General features: G+C 42.0%; 1 protein-coding gene across 29 annotated transcripts in view; it reads right to left on the minus strand.

The window, feature by feature from the left end:
- The window catches only part of Kcnma1 (potassium calcium-activated channel subfamily M alpha 1), a 736611-nt gene that overhangs the window by 301742 nt on the left and 414492 nt on the right, over window positions 1-20377 (minus strand). For all 29 annotated transcript variants that reach the window (XM_063238715.1, XM_063238714.1, XM_063238712.1 and 26 more), the window contains exons 4-5: window positions 14930-15023; window positions 13966-14077 (exon numbers count right to left, since the gene is read on the minus strand). In XM_063238715.1, coding sequence (XP_063094785.1) covers window positions 13966-14077; window positions 14930-15023 — 206 coding nt within the window. The remainder of the gene's footprint in view (window positions 1-13965; window positions 14078-14929; window positions 15024-20377) is intronic.

Genomic DNA, 20377 nt, shown 5'->3' on the forward strand with positions numbered 1-20377 from the left:
CACCATACTGGTATTTGATTTCTATTTTGAGTTACACAATGTGTTTTGTGAAATTTGCAGATGGTCATCGCCCATGATCACCTCTCCCTCTTAACCCCCAAGTTTAAGTGCAGGTCTAGGTATCTCCAGTGAGATTACTGGGACAGAAGCTTTATTAAAATAAGTTGTCCCAGGTTGGAAAGGGATTAGACTCTGGGAGAATTCTCAGGAGGAGCAAGACAGAGGGTTCTATCACTGAGGAAAGAGGATCAGGCTCAGAGAAGGGATGGGAATCGAGCCAGGGACCTCTTCTCTTCCAATACATCCTTTTCCTACTTCTTTAATGAGCTGACCCTGCCCCATTATCAGGAGGTGAAGGAGAGATAGCAAGCAATCTGGCTCTGGAGGAGACATTAGTGAGTACCAAACACAAGCAAAGATGTTCCCTCTCATTAGTAAGCCACAGAAGTCCCTTGGAAGGCTTTGCAGGGGGATGCTACAGAAGCTCAGAAGGCTTTCTAAAGAGAATTTCTTCACTCAAGTTGAAATGATAATGTGGAATACAGTACGCTGGGAATATCTCTGGATTTTAATATCAAAAGCATCGTGAAATACAAAATTATACCAGTAAATGTACTGATATTTTAGAGCTTAAAAATAGCAGGTTTACTGGATATCAGAATCCTGGAAACTAGCATCGCATTCTGCTACTAGAATTCAAGTTCGGACTCTCACACTCAGTGGACCAGTAGACCTCAAAGTGAAGTTTCCAGACCAGCAGCGTCAGCATCTGTTGGAAATTGGAAAGCACCGCAAATCCTTACTCCCACCCCACTGCCCCCGGGAGTACTTGCCCAGGAACTCTAGGGATGGGCCCCAGAAATCTGTGTTTCAACCAGACCTGCAAGTGCTTCTGGTACACATTAAAGTTTGAGAAACACTGATCTAGAATATGTAATATGCAGAATCTACAGCAATTATCCTTAATCTCAACCAGATTGTCTGACCCCATAAATTTTGGAAGGGCTCTAAATATTTTGGTGTGTGAGTTTTAAAAGAATTTTTTCTCAGATATTCAAGTGTGTCTCTCTAGAATAAGAACTACCTCTGTTCGGGTCTTCTTGATCTTAGCTGCATGGTGAAATTATGCAGGGAACCTGAAGCCATTAGGATGGCTGAATTCTAGTTGGTGATTCCGATGTACTTCTTCTGAAGAACAGTATCATCTGGACAGGACAGTCTCATCTGAACACAGCCCCTCTGTGATTCTAACACACTGTTAAGGTCATCTTAGCCTGTATAAAAATCACCTGCAGAATTTAAGACAGATTCATCACCAAGAGAGTCAAATTCTGAAATTTTGGGGTGGTTGGACTGAGAATTTCCTCTTCTAATAAACTTCCGGGTCACATGATGATCTATAGACCACACTGGAGTTAAAATGCTGTAGAATGAAAATATTTACTTTTTAGATACATAAAATGTGCTTAGGGTTGAGATGCTTAACTTTCTTCCATCTGTTCTTCTCCAAGTTCCTATATATTTATTATTCCTTATCCAGTACCTACTGCATTAAATTACCAACATATCATAGAAGCAGGAGTTACGTTTCCCCATCTTTGGCTTATTTGCATATAAGTATTCAGTTGAATAAATACAGTTGTGTTTCTAGCTACTGCGGGGTATTAATTTCTTCCCACCCAATCTGCTTGCCAGGTCTATCCGTCATGGCCCTGACTGTGTAGAAAAAAAATTTGAGGCATCTATTTTTTGAAGATGCCGCAAAGGTAAACATACATCCAGTCCTAGAGATTTAGGTTGTTCGAGGAGGCTGTCCCAACGACACCCAGATGAAGTACAGCCATCTGGATAGGTTTTGGCATCTACGAAAACCTGCTGCTGAATTCATTCTTTGAAGGCATTTATTTTAAGAAGTTATTTCCAATTTGGCACATAACACAGCCATGCAAGTCAGTGAGGATTTAAAATCTCTGCCACCTCCAGAGGGTATCTTATTTAAGGCATGTCCCTGACAAGGCAATATCAAGGGAACACAATTGGAATTCGAGTAGAGAGGCATGATTTCTCCAGGAGCAGTTTTAGCCCCTACTGGAACAGCAATGAGCTTCCTGAAATATATCCAAACATTTAGCACTCTGCTTTGCGAGGGCTGCCTTCTTTAGAGCCTAATCACAGAGCAGAACTTAATGATGAGTTTGTTACTCTTGCCACACTACTGCAATTTGGTCTCACTGCTATTCCCAAAGTGCACAGTGCCACTAAATTCTCCCCATTCCGAAAATTAATGATGTGGGCAAACAGCAGAGGCCCATGTCTTAATCCTTTTGGGTTGCTATAACAAAAAAGCTGAGTCTGGGGGGTTTATTAACAAAAGAAATTTATTACTTCTAGTTCTAGAGACTGGGATGTCCAAAGTCAAGGTGCCAGCAGAGGCCATAACCGCTGATGGCTTTGTCCTCTGCTTCTTAGATCATCTGTGTCTTCACAGGGTGGGAGACAAACAAGTTCTCCCAGGCATCTCATACAAGGGCACTAATACCATTATGAGGGCCCCACCCTTGTGAGCATGTTCCACACATCCCACCTCCTAACATCATTGCCTTAGGATTCAGTTTTGCAGAACACAGATATTCAGGTCACAGCACTCGCAATCTCCAAAGTGATATTATTTTAAGATGGACTCTCAGTAACAATATGGCTTGTTTTTATTAAATGGGCTGCTTGCACAGAGAAGGACAAGAATGGGACTGAATAAAAATGAGGAAAACAATTGGGAAGTCATAGAAATGGTGTCAACCCAATTTTATGAAATGAACTGAGTTGTTTTCTTCTTAATTTCTTCTTTCTCACCTGTGAGAACCACTGGAATTTGTGAAGGAGTCTCTCTATCTTTTGCAGGGAACTAGAACAAGAATGAAGCTACATTTAGATTTATCTGATTGGACAGGACTCTGAGACCTATTTTAAAAATTTAAATGTAATGGCTAGGTGACTTCATGCTTTGAAAGAATAGTATCACACTGAGGAAGAGGAATTGTGGAGGCAGACTGCCTGGGTCCAAAACCTGGCTCAGTCGCATACTCATTATGTGACTCTCAACAAGTTAACTGATCCCTCCAACTCTCAGTTTCCTCATCTGTAAAATGGGCCTTAAAATGACACCTGTTTCTTGGTATTGTGAGGCAAAGTATCAGAGAGAATTCTATATGTATACCACTCATAAATATTTATGCATGTAATACACATGTAATATGAATGTGTGTAAAAGGAACACATGCAACTCCATTCTGTTTACATAGGTACTTTGTAAGTACTTTTGGTTTGGTATTGCTTTCTCTTCCTGTAGGACACCTAGCCTCAGATAGGGAAGATACACTTTTCCTTTTCCTTATTTTATTATTATTATTTTCAAGGAAACTACAAAACACAGGAAAGGGGATTACCTAGAAGGCTTTAAGCTTAGAGAACCTAGATATTGAGCTAGAAGGTGGCATCACCTCAGGATGGGGACCTCTGAGGACTCTCACAGATGCACAAGGCCAGAGCTGGGCTCAGGGACCCAGATCCTCTCACAGAAGGCAGGGGAAGGGAGCGTATGGCCACAATAGTTGGGTCGTGTCCAGTTGTCTGGTGCCAGGCAGCTTGTGGGCGTTCACAGTGAGCCCATCTCCTCTACCGCTAACCACAAAAGGGCCCATTTGAATGGGAGCCAAGGGTTCTCCCTCCTCTCCCACCACTTAATCTCCATCTAATCCAGCAAATTCCAGCACCTTCCTGCAGGGGGAAGCAAAGACCTTTCCTTTCAGAAGCCAAAGGCCATTTCATAGCAGCAGAAAGTACCTTCTGAGGAAGAAGCTGGAGTGAAGCCAGGCCTGAAGCCTCTTCTATACTTTTTTGCTTAATGAAACCTCAAGTATATTTAATTTAATTTAATTTTGGCAGAGTTACGGTGAGTGGGAGGTTCTTTTTAACAACTGTAACTCATGGTTTTTCTAACATCCATTTCAGAAAGTTAATTATATTAGACACTGAATTTTTAAGCAAAAGTACTTCAAAATACTTTCATTAAGCCTTCACTATATACAAAGGTGCTTAGACATATAAAAACTGCAAAGTCATAATGTTTCCCATCACAAATGCTTTCTAGAGCCAAATGGTGCAATAGAATATTCTAGAAGAATGCAATTTTCTAGATTGGTTCTGTCCAATATGGTAGCCCCCAACCACAGATGACAATTTATTACCTCAGATATAGATAGGATGGCTGAGGAACTGAGTGTTTGTTTTTATTTATTTTTAATTCATCTACACTGAAATAACCAAATGTAGCTAATATCTACCACATTGGACAGCACTAGACTGGAAAGCCTGGCCACTTAAAGTGGGTCCCCAGACTGGAAGCATCAGCTATACCTAGGTGCTCAGAAAGGAAATCTCCAATCCCATCCCTGACCTCTGAATTAGTAACTGCCCCCTAATAAGATCTAGTGCTTCCTATGCATACTGAAGCCTAGACAACACTCTCCTAGAAGGAATTAACTCAAAGTCTCTAGACTGAACACACACATAAATGGTTCACATTCTTCTTGCACTTTAGGTGCATCAGAGGAGTGTAAAAAAATAGAGCCCAGGTCACCATGCCTAACGCAGAAATTCTGATAGAGGTATAGTCTAAGTGAGTCCTAAAAGCTCCCTGGGGGGTTTCTAAGTCAGATTTGAGGACCATCCCAGCACAACCTACGATAGTGAGTCCCAGAATCCAGTGTGTGTTAAGATCATTAGGAGAGCTTGTCAAAACACAAATTGCTGGGTTCAATGAGGTTCTAAGTATCTTCATGTCTAACAGATTCTGTAGGATTATGCAGGATGTGGGAACCACTCTGAGAAACTCCAGTCTAAAATCTTAAATCATGAGCTTCACAATCAGACTGACCTTGGGGTAATCCAACACTTACCAACTGGGAAAGTTATTCAACCTTTGAATTTCCACTTCCACGACTGTAAAATCAGGCTTTATTTATTGAGTTGCTGTGCATATTAATTCAATGAATGGTGATAAGAGGAATAGTGCCTACTCTTAATGAGCAACAACTGTTAATTACCATTATTATAAGAAGATTTACTTATTCACTCAACAAGCAGGAATTATTTGACTAGGTAGTAGGGATCCAGTCAAAAGCAAGCCAAGGTCTCTGCCACGTTATCATCATGGAACTGCCATTCTAATCTGATGGTACAAAGCAAACAATTTAGTGTTTATACAACTAATCATAAGAGGAAAAAGTCAGGGAGGAATCCATTCTAACTGGGAAAGCTCCACAGAGGAGAGGGAGTCAGAGCTGTGCCTCAATGGGGACTGGGCTCAGAGGGGGCGAAAGCCTCAGCATGAGGTGGCAGCCGGGTAGCTGGGAGGTAGCAACCTGGTCGCAGTGGTGCAGGGAGTTGAGGCAAAGAGGATGTGGGGTAGCAAGGATGTGTCCTTGCCTGCCCAGGTAGGGAAGCCTCCACTCTTTGGACAAATCATATGCTTTTGTTTCTAATTTAAAAATCTGAATATACTGAAAATTACTGATGTCAGAGTATTGTAATCATTCCGACATGTAAGCTTGATTTTTCTTACAAAATGCAAGGCTGGTCAAGGTAAGATCCAGTTATCCCAACTCTCTGAAGTTGGGATCATTAACAATAAAGTCTCTATTGGTTGGTAGGATGATGTTCCCCCAGCCAAGGATGTCCATGTTAATATTTAAGAGCATGGTAACTCACACAACAAGGCCCAAGTAAGGCTGCAGACAAATCTAGATCGTCAGTCAGCTAAGCTTGAGAGGACAGATTATTCTGATATCCAGGTGGGCACCATGTAATCACAAGGATCCTTAAAGCAGAAAAGGAAGACAGAACAGGAGAGACAGAGAGAGGCTACCACAGATAGTAAAAGACAGAGAAAAGTCTTTTGCATGAGCAAACAGGACTAGGAGATGGAGGGCATGAGGGGAAAGGGTATAAAAAGAATTAAGATGTGTCCTGCATATTGAAGGAAATGACATCTTCCCCTAGAAAGGAGCACTGCCCCAAAGACACCTTTAGCTTATCCCAGAGAGGCCCATGTTGACCTGTGAGCTTGTGCACATGTGTTGTTTGAAGTTACCACACTGTGTTCATCTTACTACAGCAATCGAAAAGGCACATGGCTGCCACTGAACTGGGAACAGCTAGACCCAAGCCTGTCCCTGCAAGTCAGCACCACTTATGGGCTAGAGGGAGAGAGAACAAGATGGCACCACCAAATAAGCCCAATCTGGGAACCAGTGCCATGCACAGGCCACCGCTGGACTGGGAACAGCTAGCCCCAAGCCCTTTTCAGCATGCAGGCTGACAAACAAGAAGTACCAATTTCCCACCAACATCCTGGAAGCAACCAGTTTATCCAGAGAAACTCAGGCTGTGATGACAGCTATGAAGGTGAAGTGCAATTGGATGCCTGTGGTGCTTTGAGTTTTCACTAACACTGCAGGTCTAGGGCCAGTTGTGTGATCATAGGTTCAGAGGACAGCGGTATGCAGTGTGGTATCTAGGGGAGATCTTGTTCTGAGGGTTGCAGCCATTTTTGTTGATTCCTTATGGTCTTGTTTGAATGTCCTATATCATTTCTATTGTTTTGTTGGGTTGGGTTTTTTATTATGCTAAATCTGATGGCAGGAGAAGCTATTTCAAGAATGGCAAGATACATTCCGGTAGTAGTTTTGGATTTACTATTGGCTTGTTTTGAAATCCTTTATTGCATTCATTGTTTTGTTTTTATTGTTTCTAGTCTACTCTGTTTTGTTTGATTTTTACTATGTCCGAAGTTATATGCAGCTATTTTGAAGACATCAAAAGGTATTATGGTAACTATTGTTGATTTTGTTATGTTTTGAAGTCCTGTACCTCTTACACTAGTTTGTCTTGATTTTATTGTTTTGTCCTCTTGAAAATAAAATAACATAATAAGGGGAAAAAAGAGAAGGTTTGCACCCATCAGGGAGTACAACTTCTTACCAAGACGCTCGCATTTTCTGTGGGCACCCGCTGCGTCCCACGCGGTGGGCTCGCCTTCCCTCAAAACACTGCCTCCTGCCCCCCGCCCACCCCACCCCGCTGCCCAGCTCAGCTCTGCACGCAGCCTCTTGCAGAAGCCTCCCCACACTCCACGCTCGAGCTCTCTCTGCTCTGAACTCCCACGGCCTTTCCGCCTGTACCTCGCAATTTCGGACCTAATTATAGAGCGGGTGGTGTTACCTGCTGTTGCTACGTGTGTGTTTATTTTGGTTTCAAAACAGGATTGAAACCTTGATCTCAAACAGGAACTATGTTTTGTCCTCTCACTGTTGTTGCCTTTAAGGACCTGTACTTTGCTTCATAATCCTGTATTTTATCCTTTGATACACACAAAAAAGAACTGTTCAGGTGTGTATTTATAAGCAGATATTCTGAATCATTTTAATTGCCCTGAAAATGAGCACTAACTTATGCTTCTAATTCTTTGTTTGTTGTGTTTTTGTTTGGTACTGGAGATCAAACTGAGAGCTCCTCTACCCCATGCTATATCTCCAACCCTTTTTCTTTTTCTCTTTTTCTTTTCTTTTTTTTAATTTTAAGAAAGGGCTTTGCTAAGTATTCAAACTTGTGATCCTCCTGCCTCATTCTCCCTGAGTGTTAGGATTACAGGCACGCACCATCCCTCCTGGTGGACTTTAATTAAAATTGAAAGCCAGATCCAAAAACAGACAAAAGAACTGGGCTTATAGCTTTCCAAAGATGGTTCCAATGACTGTATCTCCTGACCATTTCCTCATTTCATCACTCAGACAAAGGGCAATGTCAGGAATCACAGAACGACTAGGAAAAAGAGTGAACAGATCTGTGTTCCTCTTAACTCAGTGCTAGGCATATAGTAGGTGCTCAGCAAAAATGGGTTCAACAGAGCCCGGCATGTGCAAGGCACTGGGTTCAACTCTCAGCATCAATGAATGAATGAATGAATGAATGAATGAATGAGTGAATAGAAATTAAAAATAAGTTAGGTGATTGGCTAGTATCTAACTACTTTCTCTTCTCTAATCACAGAAGACCACCCTCAATAACAGACAAAGGAAGAATATCCCATTGCCCTCCTTTGGGGGAAACATAGTTCCTTTAAAAAAAGAAAAGCAAATGAAGTCTCTCCAGAGCATATTATTCAAGGCTCAAAATAAGACACATCTCTTATTTCAAGGTGCATTTATTTTAGTGGGGTGGGATGAGGATTCTGTAAGGGAAACAAAAGTGAGTAAGCGGGTGTGGGAGCAGGAATTAAAAATAAGCAGCGACTTGCCACCAGCCAACACGGATGTCCTCACATCTCTCTGTCTTATTTCTGGTTCCATTCTGGTTTACTTTCTCATCTGGTGCTTTAAACTATGATACACAGGTTAGAAAGTGAAGCCAGAGACGCTCCTGTCTCCTGCTCACTAGGCTCGTACTATGGCCCTGGTGCTGGTCACTCACTGCCTTACTGAGCTCCCACCCTGTGAACTGGCTGCTGTGATCACCCCCATTTGACAGGGGGTGATACTGAGAACACTGAGCCCAAGACAGGTGAAATGATCTTCTTAAAGACCCTCACGGCAAGTGGCTAAGGTGAGATGTGAACTGAACTGGTCCAGCCCAGAGCATTGGTTCTGATCCATTTCCACTGTTGATTGAGGATGTGTGGAAGCCCCCCCCCCACCCCGCCACCTCTCTCCCACATGAGTAGGGCTGCTCCCCAAGCTGCCAAAGTACCCTGATTCTTGGGAAACACTGCCCCAGCTCTACGTGCTTCCCTGGTCTTCATGGCATTTCCAGAAGCTGGAGGTGGGCAAGGAGGAGTGGGGAAGAGGAGACAGTTTGTTCTTAAATAAGATCTCTATTCCTCCCTTCCTGGCTCAAGCAAAGTCCTTTATGAGTAAGAAGGGATGGAGAGATGCCAACTGAAAGCGGCAAGATCTGCTCAGTCATTCCAAACCCAGTCCTCCAAACCCAAGTCCTCTAAGGCTAAGGTCAGAGACAGGAGAGGAACGAGGATCTGGACACAGGGTCAGACCAACTCTGGGGTGAAGCAACCCGTCCACCACTGCTGGGCTGTGTGACTTGCACAGACGGCTTCACCTCTCTTAAGCATCAGCTGCCTCACCTGCAAGTGGGGGAAATAATTCCTGTCTCCTAGATTTGCTCTGCAAAAGAGAGTAGCAGAGCACCCAACCCACAGCAGAACTGAGTACACACCCGTGTCCCCGTGCACACACTGGCCAGCGCGCTGTGATGCTACACACAACAGTGTAAATCCACACTGCCCTGGATAACAGGCGACCCATGTTACCAGTCAGAGCTGGAACCCGATGTGAGTTCTGCTCAGTTAAGGTCAGGGCTGGGGCCCTGGCTCTCTCAACTCTGGGTTTTATCCCCATGGTGCCAGCTCTAGCACAACCCTCCACTTTCAAAAGTTTAAATAGAACTAGATAGATTTCAGCTTCTCATATCTTAGCCCAAACCTCAGCCCAAGAAGGCACCACCTTCCGCTTCCCAGGAAGGAGACAGAGCTGTGGAAAATGCTCCCATTTGGTGGAATTATTCCTGCCCTGTGAAAGCCATAACCGCCTTGGAAGGTCCATTGTTTTCCCTCTGGCCGCTCATTGGCACAGGAATTATTTCCTAACATAATAACCCATATAGTATGGCATACAGAAGAACATGCACAAAGTATCATTATACTGAATTACTGTATGGGAGAACAAGCAGACCAGTTTGGCATTATACCTAATGATAGGTAACAAACAGCCAAAAGCAGTTCGTTAAAGGTATTTTCACCCACAAAAGGAGAGGGGATTTTGTAATTGTTTTTATTAATATTTCATGACCCTAAAGAGCATTGGCCTAGGTTTTCAGTTTCAATAGCACTGATGCTTCCTGACCTGCTACACTATTTATTATTTATTAGGTCCACAGTTTTCCCCTCAATACATCATGGGAAGGCAGTATTCCATTTATTTTCATCACTGTCATTTCCCCATCATCTGGAATAGTACTTGGCAAATAGTAGGTCCTCAATAAATACTGTTCAATGAATGAACAAATTGAAACACACTTCAGAGTAACTTTCTTTTAAAGAACAACCAAAGTTGATGCCAATATATAGCTCATTGGAAGTGCAGTTGAGCTGTGGATGTAACTTAGTGATAGACTGTTTGCCTAGCATGTATGAGGCCCTAGGTTCAATCCACCACCCCCAATAAGAGAAAGGAAGGAAGGAAGGAAAAAGGGAGGGAAAGGGAAGGGAAGGAGAGAGAAGGGAGGGGAGAGAAAGGGAAGAGAAAAAAGAAAAAACAGTAAAAGAAAGAAAAAAGCGAAGATTTCCCTGCCTCTGTTGATGCCAATAGATCTTGTCAGTAGATCAGAACACACCTCCAACCATCATGATTAAGTCATCCACAAGAAGCCTGTGGATTCAAAAGTATCCAAGTCCTCCTGATACCAAGATAGTTTAAGGAACATTTTGCAGCAACAAGGAAAGTTAGCTGAACACTTTTAACTGGGGCAGGCTCTGCTTGTTGCAGTGTCTCCACCGCAGGCATGAAGGGGCTGCTAAAATCATCCAGGGCCCAGGGGTTCAAAGAAGGAATGGGTGCATCCCAGAAAATTCAGATTCATCAAATGAGCAGAAGGCAAGGTGATTGAGTCCCAAAGCCCTGTTTTTCAAATAGGAGAATTGACTGAAGATTCGGAAACAAGCACAGTGGTTGCTCAGGAGCGTAGGGCCATTGAAGCACAGCCAGAAAGGGAAGGCAGATTCCTTCCTCTCCTCTCTCTTCCCAACTTATGTGGAGTTTTGGGGGGCAGATTAGATATGTATGTGTGCATTTGAACTCTGAGAAACCTTTTGACTTAATACTTATTTATTTTTGGTCTTCTTTTGAGGCAGGGTCTCACTGTGCAGTTCAGGCTGGCCTTGAACTCACTGTAGCCCAGGCTGGCCTCACACTCACAGTATTCCTCCTGCCTCAGCCTCCTGAGTGCTGGGATTACAGACGTGGGCTACCATGCCCAGCTAACAGTTAAAATGTATGTAACCCTCAGTTAAAAGTGTATGTAAAATTTTTACTAAGCTAATGTCACTAATGTCCCATTCCTCCCCTCAACAATCCACAGTGATCCATCCCTTGGTTGTCAAAGGGTTCTGAGCTCCAACTTTCCATTCCTTGAACAGTGAAGTTTGAAAAATATCTGCTCCAAGCACCACTCTCACATAGACAGCATATGGTTCTTAGTTAGTGTACAAAAACATTCGTCGTTGTGCTTGTTACGTATTTGTGGGGTTTTTTGGTGCTTTTTTCCTCCATATTTGAAATCAGGTTCTGAACTTTCATTCATGATAATCATGATGGTAATAACAGGATTGTTATTGCTGGAAGGAACATGAAACTTCAACTAGCCTCAAAGTTCTTAATGAGTAAATGAAGTCCATCGGCATATTCTTTTTAAAAATATGGAGAGCTTTTAGTTGCCAAGCCCAATGTGTTTTATTTGTGTAAAATATTATTACCATGGCTCCAAAGAAAATCAGTGATACCAGCAGTAAAGCTGAGAGGAAAACTGTGGGAACTATGATTGCATTCAAGAAAGAAATCAGTGTAAAATTTGTTAAAGTCCCGAAAAAATGAATTTATAAATAGAACTTTTGGGCCTCAGAAGCAGTTATTTGGTTTTCCATTATTTCTTGTGAAAAAAAATATGTTCAGTTCCCAAACTTTTGGGTGTTAGGACACAAATTTGGAATGAATGGAGTTCAACAATCAAGGTATCACTATAATTCCACAACTTCTCATTAATGACTCAAGAGTCATGGGTTTCCTGAGCTGAGAGAACATTAGAGGTCAGTTCCTCTGATGTTTACCTGATGGAGGGGAAACAATAGCTAAGTGAAGAAAAGTGAGTTCCCCGTGTCACAGAACCAGCTGACAGATAGCCTGACATAGCTGGAGCACAGCCACGCATGGGATACACTCAGCACACTTTCGAGTGGTGCATCACTCCAAGGGTCTCATCATTCTGTCTGGAAAACCAAATCCCTTCTAAGCAAGTGCATCTCAGATAAAACAAGGAAACTTGTCCATTGAGCAAGCAAACACAATTTTAATGAGAAAAATAATTTTAAAAATGGAGCCCTTATAAGGATACAGACACACATACACACGTGCATACACATGTATGTCTGTGCCTCTATGTGATTATGACATACACTATTATTAAAGATGCTTACTTGAACAATATTTGACATTAGGTATATAATAAATTCACAGTTCTATCAACATCAAAGCATACTTTTAAGTGGAAGTACATCTTGACACAACATTTCTGGAATGTTATCAATCAATATCTACAAAATAAAATATGTATAATCTTTGACTCGGCAATTCTTCTTCCAGGAATGTGGAACTTTCTGTAGAGATGGAGTTATACAACTATATGGCTGAGGATGGTTACTAAAACATACATTGTGGCAAAAGAAAGAAAATATTAACTGGCTCATCATGAGGATTATAGCTGTGCACACTATGATACAAATAAATGATGAAATTTTATACAACTATTACAAAGTTTTATAAAATGGAATTATTGTAGGGCTGAAGGAATGTCTATCATATATCAGTAACAACAGCCAAATTGCAGTGCATTGCGATTATTTAATACAGTTTCTTATATAAATGCCACTACCTTTAACACACTATTTTATGTGAGCACATATGTGTGTTTCTTTGTGGTAAAATGAACATAAAAGAAAGATGTCAAAGTTTGTTAACACCAGTATCTCAAAGACTGTGACAGATAAAATTGATTAATATTTTCTTTGTATGTCTTTCAGTGTTCTCCCTAATCACAATATATACATTACTTTGAAAAAAGTTAAGCCAAACAAGTCCTCAAAGTAAAGACAGAAGAAAACACACACACACACACACAAAAAAAAAAAAAGCCTTCTTTTTTCCCTAGTAGACACCAGGGCAGTGAAAAATCTTTGACTGTATGGAAAAAATTAAACAATGAAGCAAAAATAGTTTTTTAAGCTGTCACTCTAAGTGCCTGGTTACCATGACCATCCTCTGAGCAAGCTACTTTTCCCATCTGACAGAAGATGTCACCTATTGAGAAGTACAGGAAGTAATCTCTGAATACAGATAGGAAGTGACCTCCTGAGCAGATACAGGAAGTGACCTTAGAGCAGATACAGGAAGTGACCTTAGAGCAGATACAGGAAGTGACCTTAGAGCAGATACAGGAAGTGACCTTAGAGCAGATACAGGAAGTGACCTTTTGAGTAGATACTGCAAGTGACCTGCTGAGCACAGCACCAGAAAAAACTCTTAACTATACAGGAATGAATTTCAGTAATCTGACAGAAAACTTGAAAACCTACTCCTTGCCCTGCCTCACAAAAGGATTTGTAACTATAAATAGGTCAAGCAGGATCCATTCTTCATAAAACTAGACAGTAGACAGAAACTAACACTGGCAGCAGGATTTGGGGACACCTGAACCAGCCACTTGGAGAGTTGGCCTTGTTCCCATGTGCTGCTTTAACCAGTCGTGACTCCACATTCTTCAATGAAAAATGACAGGATCATAAACACAGATGTCCTGGCTGTGACACTGATAATCACTGGGATTCAAAAATGATAAAACTACGTTACCTGAAGCACCACTTGGGCAGGTCCTTCTGGACAAGTATCCCAAAGAGAGGTGTCACCATCAACTTCAAAATTATACAACGGCTCATGTTAACACACAAAATTTTCTCTTTATAGGAATAACCCAGCCCAACCCACTCTAGACTTATTATTTCAACCAGGGTTCAGGAACCTGTAAAAGCAAAAAAAAAAAAAAAAAAAAAAGAAAAAGAAATCAACTTACCAAGCCAACTTCTGTTTAAGTACACAGACACAAACACGGGAGGGACCGTGAAGAAATCTACTACAGAGTTCACTTCCAGCCAGAACCACAGCTTATCATTGGCTGCAATGAACTGGGAGAAAGAAGAAATAAGAGGAAAAAGATGAGAAGCACGGTGCCAGCATTCGATTTACATTCCTTTACCAAAGAGTAAATTTAGGATTTCTGGAGAGGTCTAGAAGAGATGTTACATCCTTGTCATACTTGAATAACATGCTTATTTTGTTAGACACAGCATTTCATAGAGTGGGTATGCTATGCTATGCTATGTTAGCATTTGAAAAAGATCAGACAATGTATTTTTCTGTGGTTTCTAACAGCCTGACCAAGAAGCTTCAGTAACTTTACTGTCCTTGACTTTTCTAATGTAAGAAAATGTGTAAAGAAAGCACACATATGTGTATTAATTCACACGCATCTCAGTAATTCAGATATTGTCCAGCATCTCTCATAAACAGGGTTGATATTAAATCCTCTAAGTCCTATATTCTGTCTGTCTGCTCTGCTAGTTCATCTGTAATTGCTCCCCAGCGAAGTGGGCACTGCTGAACAGAATTTCAAGAGCTGAAGGCTCTAGCACAAGTTAAGCAAGCGCTCTATCACTGAGTTACAGCCCCAGCCCCCCAAAACTTTTTTGTTTGTTTGCTTGTTTTGAAGGACCAATATTCATGGTTGAATAAAGGGCCAGTAGAGGCCATCATTTTCAATCCTGTTTCTCCCCTTTGAAACAAATTTAACAAAATATCCAGAAAACATAGTTAAGAAAAGGAAGCCCTCATCCTCTGGAAGTCAGAGTTCAGGTGCATTGTTCATCATAGGACCACTGGACTTCACCATGTCCAAAACAGCAGATATGGCTGGGGGGTGATCCCTGGGTATAGCCCGCACATCCCACTGCAAGACTGAGTCATCCTGCCAAACTTACCCGCAGGCCAAAGTAGAGAAGGAAGAACACGTTGAAAGCCATGTCGATCTGTAATGTGAAATCTTTGTAGAAATTCTGGCAGGATTCTATTGGGCTATTAGACAGGAAAAAGAAAAAGCAAGAAGTAAATGAAAAACATCATCACATCTTCACAAGCTGAGAACTGGTGGCATACAGGGTAGAGGACAAAATGAACGTTCATCAAATAAAACATTTGGTCTTTCTACCCCCGTGATAATCAAGCAAGCGTTGCCAGGGGCTTTCCATTCAACCATTCAGTGTTTGGTTCTTTCATTTGCTTTTGGGGTTTTTTTTGTAATTTTATATACAGATTTTTTTATTATCATTCAACAGTTGAACTAAAAAATCTAAAGAGGATCATGCAGACACCTTGGAGGAAGGACAAGCAGGAGAGACCACCAAATTCCTGGATTTCATATTAACCCTTAAAGAACTGACTTCCTTACTTTAGAAGACACATAAGAAGACTAAAAATCAGACCCCTCATGCCCCCCAGAACATTGGAAGTGTAGCCCATTTTCCATTAAACACAACAGCTGTATTGTGGATCTCATAAAAGTCTTAGCATATGAATAAAGGCCCAGGGGCATCTTGATACAGCTGCAGGGAGAGGATCCTGGTGGATATTTTGGCTGAACTAGGGGTAGATTTGCTGTGCAGCACACCGATCTGAGAAAGGAAGCATTGCCCAACTGATAAAATCCAAGACTATTAAACCAAAATGTTGAAGCAGTGCTCTAAGGGTTAATGTTTTCCTTTTTCTTTTTTATTATTTGGCATGCAGGTTAATTGGCTTCGTGTGGTGTCAAGCAGCCAATGAGCACCCCCAGCACACTCTATTGGTTCAAAAGGGTACAACTATACAAACTGGTACTTCACTTCTGTATGCTTTCCTGCATCAAACTGATCAGAGTATCAGTGAGTGAAAATTCCCAGGGTCTGGGCAGGATGGGAAGCAGGAAAGCCTCTTAAACATCTCAAAGCTGTGAATGAAAATTCATAGTATTGTTATCAGTAAACACATGATAACACCCAGGTCAGGTACATAAATTATGTGAGGGGAGGGAAAGGGGAGAAATGAAAACCCTGGGAAGCAGGTTTCCCCCGCTGGGGAGCAATATGAATCTCTCCCTGTAATAGAGAGTTAGCTTGAGAAGTGCAGGATGAAGGATTTCCAAGCTTTACCACTTTGGAAATCATGGGCTGCAATACCAGTTAGTATAGTGGTACTTTCATAAGGACAGTGCTTGGCCGTTCAACAGGCAGGAATTTGTGCAGCTGGGGACCGCGGGGCCCACTTGGAGGCGTGGAGTCAGTCTGTGCAAATCTCCGACCATGTTACATGCACTAGCCCTCTCCATTCTTCAGCTGGATTACAAGTCAAACATGCCCTTTGTCGTCTCCCAAACCACAAATCCGTGGTCAACCTCTAGACAAGCAGGGAAAGTCACCTACATTTGCATGTACAAACTAAGCAGGCTGAACAAAACCAGCACTGAAAAACAGTTCTTTGGCAAAGAAAATGACAACTGCAGGTTTTCTCTAAGGTAAGGATGGGGGAGGAAAGACAAGATGGCGTTTGGTTAGTCCAATGCCAAAGGAGGCAGGAGGTAAACATCACAGCCTGCCACTCCTTTTTGCCTGGTCTGAAACACAGGTATTAATTTAGATGCTTCTGGAATTCTTGGGCCCTGGTAGTGCTTTGTTTAGTTTTAAGAACAAGATCCACAGTAGTACAGGTATCAGGGTTCTTAGTCACCATAGTTGCATTGAAAACAAGTATATGAAGGTTGCCTAAAAAAAATCAACCAGATACCCAGGGTTGACAAAACAGTGTGGCTCTGCTATGGGAATCACTGGAAGTCACTTCTGAAAAACTCTGGGTGTGTGTATGTTTGTGTGTGTGTGTGTGTGTGTGTGTGTGTGTGTGTGTGTGCAAGGGCAGAGAGATCTGCAGGCAAATATGGCACTCGTGCATTCTCGCTAGCAAGGATTTAGCTTATGCATTAACAATTTGCATTCATCTAGATTGACGTTCACATAGTCAAGAAGACAGGGAGAAAGGCGTGGTTCTTAAGTTTGTCATAGAAAACCTACTATTACTTTATGGAGGCCAAATAAAAATCGTACTGTGGCCCTCACAAAGGACCTTGGTGTATTGGTGGCATTTTGGTGGGATCGCACAAGTTCTCAGTCTCCTATAGATTCCATGCCTCTACAATTAAGTTAGTGGTACCCTGGGAATATATCTGGTTGGAAAAGTATTTGCTAAGCTGTGGTACACAATGGAGTAGTAGATGGACAGACGATAGCTCAATGTTATGAAGAATATTTTGGGGTTAAGATAAATGGAAGTAGATATCCACAGAAGCATAAGCAACAGGCAACTTCTTTCTATTGCTCCTTGCCTCCCATCATTTCGGTTGTCCCCTTTTCTATTGACAGTACCCAAACACAACAATGAAAGGGCTTCAAGCTAGAGCGCACCGTGTTGAGAACACAGCTTAACAACATTCTTGATTTATAGAAAACAATGTGGGGACCATAATAAACCTTTGCTCTAGTGTCCCTTCAAAAATTTAGAGCCGATTTAATCATCATCTCATTATCACTCCTCGAGTCCTAGACTTTAAGCTGAAATAATAAAAGAAGTAAATTATGTGGCTGGCATGAGTGGCTGTCCCTCCAATTGAAGCTCACAGGTAATAAAGAGCACAGCCTGATAAATGAATGGAGTGGGGAAATAAGCAGGAAACTAGGGCAAAACAGGGCCAGGCCTTGGGACTCAGGTGAGTCCTGAGTGATCAGGGAATGCATTTCATGTCCCTTGTAGCTATTTCCTGCTTGCCACAAGAGCCCCAGGAGAAATGCCCTGCCTGGCTCTTCAAGTGGCAATGGAACTGTTTATCAGGATACCCTCTGAGATAGAGCCTCCAAGTGCCCACAGTTCAGGGACTCACAATCAGAGACCACTGTGTGGACATTCCAAAGCCCCATTATTTCATTCCTCAAATGGAAACACCCCATGGAGAAGTTCATTGATCTTTTAAAAAAGAGAGAATACACGATTCAACAACCAAAGAGTTGGCCCACCAAGATTTATTTTTCTCCCCAAGGGACTTTATCTTAAAAATCAGGGCTCAGTGAGAGGTGGAGAATGAGCTACAAACTCTTGTTCCTCCTTGTGGAAAGCAGGAGAGTTTCCTTATCTAAATACACTGAAGTTTCAAAAGCTAGTAAAGAAATTGTGCTGTTATTTAAAATGACAAAAATGACTCTGGGTCACACATTTAAATTTGGAATATTTTTTTTGAGGCATGCCCACATCACAAGAGTCTTTGGGTAGGCACATGTTGCCAATAGGGTGGAAAATGTGGTGTTTGAAGAGCAAAACAAAAAGCACTAGTTCTGTCTCTGATAGCAGAAAACTGACTTGCCCTAAATCATTCCTGGTTAAGTAACCACTTAATAACTAAAAGACAAGATACTTGGTAGCTGATGGACTTTCTATTCTTAGGCTCCCACTAGCCCCAGAACAAATGTGGTATTAATGCCTTCGGCACATTTAGCATTTTGACCAAGATGCTAGAGTCCAGGACCTTCAAAAGAATCTCATTGAGGAGCCGTTTCTTATATAGTAAGCATTCATCATAAGAGGTTGAAATAGAGACTTACTTCCGCTTAACAATCAAAAAAGGTCCTGCTCAGTATATAGATGGAGACTCACTCAGTCTGGAAAATAAACCTCTTCATTTATTTAATAACACAATTTCCAATTAAGAGCCTTGAGGGGGGAGATCCAACAGAGAGATCGTCCTGGAGACTGACTTTCTAGAGTGCAGGGCAAGCAAAGGCTAAGTCAGGTTTTCTTTCGCAAGGCAGATGAGGCCAAAAACCAAGACCTCATTGCTGACAGCTTTTTCCTCTGGACAACCGTGTCACCTCCAAGAGGAAAGCACTGACCCTTGCCCTCAGCCTCTGTCCTTCCCAGGTGTTTCTAAAGTTTTCCTACCTCCCTGAGCCTCGCTGCCTGGCGCTGTGAAGCTACTGGTCTAGGACAGTGATTCTCAAACTCTGGCACACACTAGAAAGCATTCTTTAAAGACTTTCTAGCTTCCCCAAACTTGCAGAGCTTCTGAAAAAAGTTACTATGTAAGAAACAGCTCCTCAATGAGGTTCTTTCAAAGGTCCTTGACTTCTGCAGAAAGTCTGAGGTGAGAGGGTCCTCAAATTTTGCTTTGCTAACAGTTCAACAAACAATGCCAGTGTCATTCACCTGGAGACCCCGCTCCTGAGGAATTGTCTTGCAACTATGCACTAATTACAGATGTGGCTGCTTGAGAAGATTCCCTGTCAGATCTGAACAGAGATGAGTTAAGTGTGCAAGGCCACCCCCAGGTATCCAGTAGCATGCCACTTAACTAATTGCTAAGATCAAGGGGTTGAACAGATATTTTCAGTTTCAGATGTGAATGGGGGGGCATTAAAAGGGTACAGGGCAAGTAATTAGAGCACCACCAAGCAAGCATCACCAATGGACATTCCAATTAACAATCAGAGTGTGCCTGCCGAGCTCACTGTTGGCTTCCAATTAAAAGGAAAAATTATGAAGTATAGATGGGGAGGAGTTCTGGAGACTGTGGTTTTAAGGGGTAGAGGAGTGTTAGGCACCTTAGAACCACAACAACTACAACAGCCATTCTAGATCTTTAACAAGGAAGGGCAGCAAAAGAGCACTTTGTGAAATCATTTCCAGCATTCAGATTCTTCTCATTCTGGTGGCTAGTCCTTTTAAATTGAGTGGAGCTCTCTCAGTTCCCTTCAGGATTATGGACCACCAGAGGTCAGGCCCATGGCACTGCAGACATGAATCAATTCAATAGACTTAGTGATTCCAGACTCTCCTGTCTCACCTCTGCAATATTGCCAGATTAATTTAATTAAAAGATGTCATTTATCCAACACTACGGCTCCCTCCTGTCTCATCCATCATCTCTAAGTCTGGCTGTGAAGAACCTCCAAGATCTAGCCTCACCTACCTCTGCTACTTGATTTTCTACTGTGTTTCACTGCTACCATGAGTTGATGCCTTCATGAATATGATCCATGCAATTTTACTGTTAAATCTGTGCTTGTGTGATGGCCTCTTCAGATGCTCTCGTCTATGTTGACAACTCAGACAGATTTCTAGGCCACTGTACCGAGCAAATGAATTGTGCCCTTAATGATCACTCCGGTCTCAGAATTTCTTTAGTACTGGAATTCTAAACTTCCTCATTCAGTTCATATTTAGGTTTCAAGCCAATATAGCAATACCTCTCTAGAGGACCATACCCTCTTTGGAGAGGAGGAAGCACCAGAGGACTGAGTATCTGCGGTCTACATATGACAATTGTGCAAAAACAAGGGGGTGGGCTGATGTACAGA

The sequence above is a fragment of the Cavia porcellus genome, unplaced genomic scaffold (genome assembly GCF_034190915.1).
Source record: "Cavia porcellus strain 051 isolate PalLab524CR breed Dunkin Hartley unplaced genomic scaffold, mCavPor4.1 scaffold_28, whole genome shotgun sequence".
Taxonomy (NCBI): Eukaryota; Metazoa; Chordata; class Mammalia; order Rodentia; family Caviidae; genus Cavia; species Cavia porcellus.